This window comes from Papaver somniferum, chromosome 2 (genome assembly GCF_003573695.1).
Source record: "Papaver somniferum cultivar HN1 chromosome 2, ASM357369v1, whole genome shotgun sequence".
Lineage (NCBI taxonomy): Eukaryota > Viridiplantae > Streptophyta > Magnoliopsida > Ranunculales > Papaveraceae > Papaver > Papaver somniferum.
Window position 1 is genome coordinate 187,233,713 of NC_039359.1, and position 7,847 is coordinate 187,241,559.

Here is a 7,847-nt window from a genome sequence, read left to right on the forward strand (position 1 = left end):
TATTAATAAGAGTTTCTCTAATTCCAGTGCTCAAAAAGTACCACGACCAATGCCTCAGAATTGAGACCTACCAGCAACCCATCTAGGTCCTAGGAACAATGGTTTTTGTTGCACTCACTACTTGATACCAAGTCCCCCTTCTGGTTATACAGAACTTATGGCTTAAATTAATCTATAGCCCTGTTAATAAGAGTTTCTCTAATTATTCTAGTGTTCAAAAAGTACCACGACCAATGATTCAGAATTGAGACCTATCAGCAACTCATCCAGGAACAATGGTTTTATTTGCAGAACCCAAGGCATATTCTCGCTATTCTCATTTAACACAGACCAATTCTAGCTAATGATAAAGACACTAGCACTATAGTATTAGGACAACTAAACATCTATTAACATAATATCAAAAGGCTTCCCAAGAGGTAAAAGATGCAATCCAAAGGAAATAACAGATTTAGTCAACAATCACTAGTTCATTAAGCAGATCCAATCTAAGTTAGAAAACAAGGAAAGAAAATGAAGTGGTTCAAGAAATTGAAACTAGTATGAACACTACTATGTCTAATCAAGCCCCGCCAACACATTTAAGACTTACAAGGTACAACCAACACCAAGTCCTTAATTGGCAGAAAGTAAAATAAGAGACCCAAGAAAGACATTAAACTTACAGGAAACCCTAGTGGGAACCCTAGTTTTTCATTCTTTGGTGGCCTTGTTAATGAGAGACTTGTGGATGTGAGGAATAACACCACCACCAGCGATGGTTCCCTTGATCAAAGTATCAAGTTCTTCGTCACCTCTAATGGCCAACTGGAGATGCCTTGGAGTGATACGCTTCACTTTCAGATCCTTACTTGCATTTCCAGCAAGTTCTAGTACTTCTGCTGTCAAATACTCGAGAATTGCTGCCGCATAGACTGCAGCAGTAGCCCCAACTCGCCCATGAGCTGCAATCCTAAGCTTCAAATGCCTGTGGATACGGCCAACAGGAAACTAGAACCGCACATGGGTGGAGACAGAAACAAAAAATATACAATCAGAATCAGATTGGCAGAGAATATGGGCAGTTTCTGCAATCAAATGAACCAAAAAATAAAGGTTGTCTAGGACCTAGCTACAATTTCATATCTGAATCAGTTTTGCTAAAAACCTTGCTGTGTGTACAGGGCCTGGCTAGGTTGACTTCCATACATAAAGTTTTAAGTGCAGAGATAAGGAACAAAGGCCAAAATAACTCGTCAATCTGGTAAAGTAAATTAGGTCAGGCATGGCATGAGATAAGAGGTATGTGGGTAAGAATCATTGAAAAAGAGTTTGTTGCTTTAGCATCCTGGCTACCAGAATGCTGGTTGTCCCAGCTTTTCTTAAAACAGGAATTGTTCAGGGGTTGAGTAGCCATACAGGAGCAACATTCGCTGATTAGCTACCAAACAACTGTCTTTTATAGAAAATGAGCATTATGAGTAAACCATCAGTATCAACATGAGATACATAATCAAAGAAACATGTATTCGTATGTCGACTGTCAACTACAAAACTTCACAACACCACACTTCTATCAAATACAACCTGATATTAGACAACATTGGATAAGGTGCGTGCTCACGGAACTTTCGAACTAAAATATTAAGCTTAATCTAGCCTTAAGAATTCTGAACCATCAACGACATAGTTTCATTAGGGGTTCATGTTTTCAGATCAAGTAGCATTCAACTCATATTTCACACATCTAGCATATATTTGTTTCAACCAGATTTTAATTAAATGAAAGAGAAACCAAAGGCATCACTCAGATGTTCGAAGAACACTTCAAGATTACAGTTCCGTATCATCGGTTACACATCAGTGGGTGTTAATGTTTGCAAATTGCATATTACAAAATTCACATTTTAAGCAACTATAGTATTGTTATCTCCTTCACCCAGATTATAATTAGTAAATAGAAAAGAAGCTTAGTGCACCACCTACATGTTCACAGACATTTCAAGATGGATATTTGAACTTAAACTTTCCTTAACAATTTCCTAGATTAATCATTGGATGTTAACGCTATGAGCTTAGAGTCATAGATTACACATCACTGGTTGTTAACGTTATGAAATTACATAGCACTCAAAGCAAATTTTAAGCAACCACCATATATCTTCTTCACAGAATTATAACTACATTCTGAAACATAAACCTAAGACATCACATCATTTTGCTAGAACTTATGAAATTACTAGCCTTTAAACACAAATTCAATAGTTCCATTAAAGGTTGTTCCTGTCATTGAGAATAGCACCCAATTAACACAAAAAGCCAATTTATACTCCAAGCAAACACCACATATCTTCACAAAAATTGCATGGGAATCATGAAACAGAAACCTAATGCATCACAAATCTGTCATGGTCGTCTGACCTAAACAAAAATTGCAGACACCCTTTAAACAGATAAAATCCACATAATAGTTACAGAACAAAGTATAGTCAGATGGTTAGATCTGAAAAAACTAGTTACCTGAATACCAGCACGAGAAGACCTAGATACTGGCTTCTTCTTGTCTTTGTCCTTGTTTGCTGCTGTTGTCTTTGCAGCCAAAAGACCCTTTCCACCTTTTCCAGCCATTTCTGAAAATAAATAAAATAGGATGAAATCAAAAACCAAAATCAACAAAAAAAAATCAAGAAATCAAGCTAAAAAATATGTAAAAGTGAAAAGAAGAGGGAGGTTTACGACTTTTTACAGATCTAGGTTTACTCAGCTAACAGATAAAGTTCAGAAACTTGAACAAAAGAAAATCACTAAAATGAAGAAATAACCCTAAGAACTTTCTAGATCTGTAAATCGGAGAGAGGGTGAGAGAGTCAAACCTGGGTTAGTGAAGAAGTCGGAGACAGAACTCAAGAACTGAAAAAGGTTGGATATTGGAAATGATAGAGAGAGTGAGAGAGAGAGAAGAGTCAAACAGAGATCTACAATATGGGGTTAGGGTCTCTTTAAATCGCCAGAAAAATAGGTGAGAGAAAAAAAGGCGGGCAGTTTTGGTGGGAAAATCTATTTGGATTTTAAAGTTTCGTTATTTTACTACATTAGCCTTATACTTGAGCGTAATTACTGCCATTCCCATTCCACTGTCATCTCTTTTGAGCATTTAAACTCAACCTTCTTCGATAGAGGATGACCTCAGAGACAAAATTACCAACACACCCTTCGATTTAAATATAAAATGCTCTTCTCTGTTTGATCTTCCTCTTATCCAGAGAAAGCGGTTCAACCATCACAAGGCATGGCTCGAAAATACAAAGATACCATATCTGAAGGTCGTGGCAAGCGCCTACATGGGGGATATATGAACGTATTTCGTGAGAGATACTCCTTCGGCCCACCAAATATGACATTTTCGTTTTAAATTTTTATCCCTCCAAAATTAATTTTTATTTCTCAAATTACCCTTTAACTGATTATTTATATTAATCTTAGTTTAAGAAATATCTATAATTTGATAATCATGTTTATGTTCATTTTTTTTTGAAGGAATCAAGCATTTTATTATAGTAATCCTCAAATAAATTGAGGCGCTGCATAATATAATAGGGTGGTTCTTCCGAACACCACCACCTGTTTACATTGTCAGAAATTGCAAATTGAACTAAGTCGTGAGCAATTGAGTTTGCGTCTCTAGGAACAGATGTAAAGTTTATATCACTAAATTCCTTGACGCTGTCGTGGATAGAAATCACAGTTGAGCGGATACTCCACGGAATATCATTTATGCTCCCTGTTATGGCTTTAGGAATCTCCTCAGCATCTCCTTCCACTATTATCTTTGAAACCTGGATTCTTTTCGCCAATTGTAGACCAAGGCCATAAGCTTTAGCCTCCGCCACCATTGAAGAGAAAGAACTAAAGCATAAAGCACCACAGCCAAGATAGGTACCATTTGAATCTCTAGCTATGGCTGCAGCTGCACCTCGACCATTATTGTACGCTGCATCAACGTTAACCTTGACCGTAAAGTGAGGAGGAGTTACCCATTGAGCAGATTCTTGATGGCTGATATTAATCCCTGAGCTAAAATTCAATGCATGATGAAGATCGAAAAGCTTGAAATTGTTCAGTGCCTTCTCAATACAAAGTGATATTGAGGGCTGAGTATTATTAAAAATTCTATCGTTCCTCATTTTCCATACATTCCACAGGATACAAGCTGCCAAGTTAAGAGTTATACCTTGATCCTCCTTTTCTATCCAAAACTGTATCACACCCATTGGAGAAGTATTATCTGGAATGTCGATTGTTAAAGGACTTCGCTGAAAAACTTCTTTTGAGAAAGGACGGGCAAATAATAAGTGGTGAATTGATTCCTCTTCACAATTGCAGGATGGGCATAAGTTTTGAATCTGATTATTGAATATTGACAGATTACTATAAACTGGCATGCCATTATGAAGTATCTTCCAAAAAAACATATGTACTTTTGGTTGAGTTTTCATCTTTTTCCAAAAAATCTTCCAGGGAAAAGAAGAGACTGTTGAACTTGAACCCACTGAATCTGCCAATAGTTTGTAACAAGATTTCGTCGTGAAGTTCCCTTTCTTGGTTTTTAACCACACTAGTTTATCATCCACATTCTCATCTTGAGGGATATATATGTTTTGGATTTCCTGAACTTGGATATCCGGAAATATTTGAGTTAATAACTCCACGTTCCAGCTTCTCTCCCCTTGAATAAACAGATCATATACAAATTCCACCTGAATTTCTGACTCTGGTAATCTTATTGGTCGAAATCCCGACATATTAGGGATCCATGGATCTTTCCATATTCTGATAGAGTTTCTTGTGCCCAGAAACCAATAACAGTTGTTGAGAATAACTCTCTAACTGACAGTATGTCTTTCCAAGTTTTAGAATCTCCATTTTTAGGTTCACAGTCCCAGAACGATAAACCTCTCAGATATTTTGCTTCATATAATTTCACCCAAACTGCATCTGGACAAGTTAAAAACCTCCATACGAGTTTTTCTACCAATGAAACATTGACCTGCTCCATATTCCTTAATCCTAACCCTCCATTCTCTTTTGCTTTCGCCATTTTTTCCCATTTGATGAAGTGACACTTTCTTGTACTCGTGTCGTGTCCCCACCAGAAAGATCTTTGAATCTTTGTAATCTGGTTTGTAACACCTTTGGGAAGCTTTTTGATTCCCATCGAGTAGATAGGAATGGCAGATAACACATTTTTTATAACACCGTTCTGCCAGCTGAATTAACGAAGAATGCTTTATATCCAGTAAGCTTGGTTCCAAACTTATTCATTAATGGTTCGTGTGTTTCCATGTTGTAGTTAAACTTCAGAGGATAAGAGCCCAAATATTCTTCATTTAGTGCCATTTCTCTAACACCAAACTTCTGAATTGTTCTCCCTTTATTAAAATATGAGCATCCTTTGTTAAAATGGATAGACGACTTGGAGAAGTTAATTATCTGGCCAGAAAAAGAGGAGTAATCATCTAAAATACATTTCAACTAAAGAACATTTGCTTCTGAATTCTTTCCAAAGAAAAGTAGATCATCCGCAAACATGAGATGACTGATTGATGGAGCATACGCATTTACTTGGTATCCACTGTAGAGATTCAGATTTTCATATCTAGCCATAAGGAGAGATAAATCTTGCGAGCATATAATGAATAAAGAGGGAGATAATGGACACCCATGCCTTAATCCTCTTCCACTTTTAAAGTTACCATAATGAGCTCCATTGACAAGTATAGAAAAAGATGAAGTACAGACACAATTCTTTATTAATTGATGTGAATGATCATGAATTCCCATATGATGCAACATGAATCCCAGGAAAGACCAAGACACTCTATCATATGCTTTTGACATGTCTAGTTTGAGAGCAAAATAGCCTTGCTTCGATTTTGACTTATGCAATGAATGAAAAATATCCTTAGCAATGACAATATTGTCAGTAATCTGCCTATGTTTCACAAATGCATTTTGAGACCATGAAATGAATTTCTCCAAATATGGACTTAGTCTTAAGGCAATTATATTTGCAACAAATTTAAACAAGACATTACATAAAGAGATTGGTCTAAATTCAATTGATGAGATCGGATGTTTCACTTTTGGAATCAAACTAATAAATGTGTGATTCAACTTACTTGGTAGTTATCTTTAAGTGAAAATCTCTTGAATGAATTTAACAATATCATCTCCAACAGCAGACCAACTTTTCTTGTAAAATATCACCGGAAATCCATCAGGTCCTGGTGAACCAAATGGATTCATGTTTTTGACCACCTTCCATATAGTATCCGTTGAAGGAACAGATGTAATGGAAATATTATCAGCTGCATCTAACGATAAAGATGATTGTTGAAAATATGTAGGGAGTTAAACAGTCACATCCTCTTGAAACAAGTTTTTGAAGAAAGAGATAATTTCATATGCAATTGCCATTGGATTGGTGAACCACTGACCCGTATTTGTTTGTAGACTTGAGATATTATTTTTCCTTCTTCGTTGCTGGACAGATAAGTGAAACTGTTTGGTATTCTGATCTCCAGTTTTCAGCCGTATTTGCTTCATCCTTTTCTCCTAATAAGTTTCTTCCATGATAATGTAATCATTAAGTTGATCTGAGATTAATTTCTCTTGCTTAAGGGTAGCTAACATTGGGTTTAAGCCTTGAAGGTGGAGTAATTTTTTTTTTAGTTTGCTGATCTTATTTTTGATGCAACCAATCTTTTCTTTACTCCAGCATTTAAGGAATGTACCAAGAGAATATAGCTTACCCATTAAGTCACCTGAGATATTAATATTCCAGCTTTCTAGAACAACCTTAAGAAAATCTGGATGGTTGCACCAGTATGCTTCGAATTTATATGACGGAGGATTTCTCGGGATTGATCTGCACATATTCAAAATGATTGGAGAATGGTCACTTGATAATCTTGGAAGATGTAATACTCCTGAATTTTCAAACATTAAACACCAATCTGGAGATGCGACAACTCTATCCAAACGTTGTCTAATTAAGGGCTGCATCTGTCTTCCATTTGTCCCAGTGAATGCCGGTCCAGAAAAACCCAAATCCAAAAGATGATTGTCTCTTGTAAAATTGTTAAAAGGTGTTATTGTACCATTAAGAGACTGATCTCCTCCAAATTTTTCCCTCACTGAAGAGATTGCATTGAAATTGCCTATAAAACATTTTGGTCCATCTACTTGTTGAGCATAAATAGATAGACTGTGCCAGAATTCACCTCTTTCTTGTCTATTTGGAGGTCCGTAAACACAAAATAGATTCCATCTGCGAAAAGCACCATTTTGATTAACTTGAAGATGGATCAGATTCTTTGAGAATGAGATAATTTCAGCATCAATATCATCTTGCCATAGTAACCAGAGACCCCCACTACGACCCATAACAGGAACAACACATTGACAAGAGTATCCAAGTCTACGAATAATCGGGATAGAAGCTGCCTCAGAAAGTTTTGTTTCTGAAAGAAATACAATTCCAGGTTTTGTACTTCTAAGGAAAGATTATAGTGTCTGAATTGTTGGGTCATTCCCTAACTCTCAACAATTCCATGCAAACACTAACATGGATCGTGCGTCCAATTAGGGCTAGCCGCCACTGCCCATTGATCATCAGAATCCTCCTCGATTCATGTAACCATCTCTGATTGTGCCTCTCTAGTATTGATGCATGATCCATCCTGCATTCGTTTAGTGCCACTTGAATCTCTGATGGTAGTTGGTTCGGGAAAAGAGGTAATGCGAAGTTCTCTAGCCATCGATTTCCATTCCCGCCTTCTGGTAATCTTGTTTGATTGTCCGTAATT

The 7,847-nt window shown here is 36.7% G+C and overlaps 2 protein-coding genes across 2 annotated transcripts; both read right to left on the reverse strand.

Moving 5' to 3' along the window:
- Positions 1–411: 411 nt before the first annotated feature.
- On the reverse strand, positions 412–2,969 carry LOC113350015 (histone H2A variant 1). The gene is made up of 3 exons (XM_026594074.1): positions 2,853–2,969; positions 2,500–2,609; positions 412–990 (listed from the first exon to the last, which is right to left on the reverse strand). Exons 2-3 carry the CDS (start codon positions 2,605–2,607, stop codon positions 694–696), a joined length of 405 nt encoding a protein of 134 aa, XP_026449859.1. The 5' UTR covers positions 2,608–2,609; positions 2,853–2,969; the 3' UTR covers positions 412–693.
- Positions 2,970–6,171: 3,202 nt separating this feature from the next.
- Positions 6,172–7,425, reverse strand: LOC113352505. The gene is made up of 2 exons (XM_026596317.1): positions 6,792–7,425; positions 6,172–6,353 (listed from the first exon to the last, which is right to left on the reverse strand). The coding sequence occupies exons 1-2, from the start codon at positions 7,423–7,425 to the stop codon at positions 6,172–6,174; spliced, it is 816 nt and encodes a 271-aa protein (XP_026452102.1).
- Between the last annotated feature and the right edge of the window lie 422 nt (positions 7,426–7,847).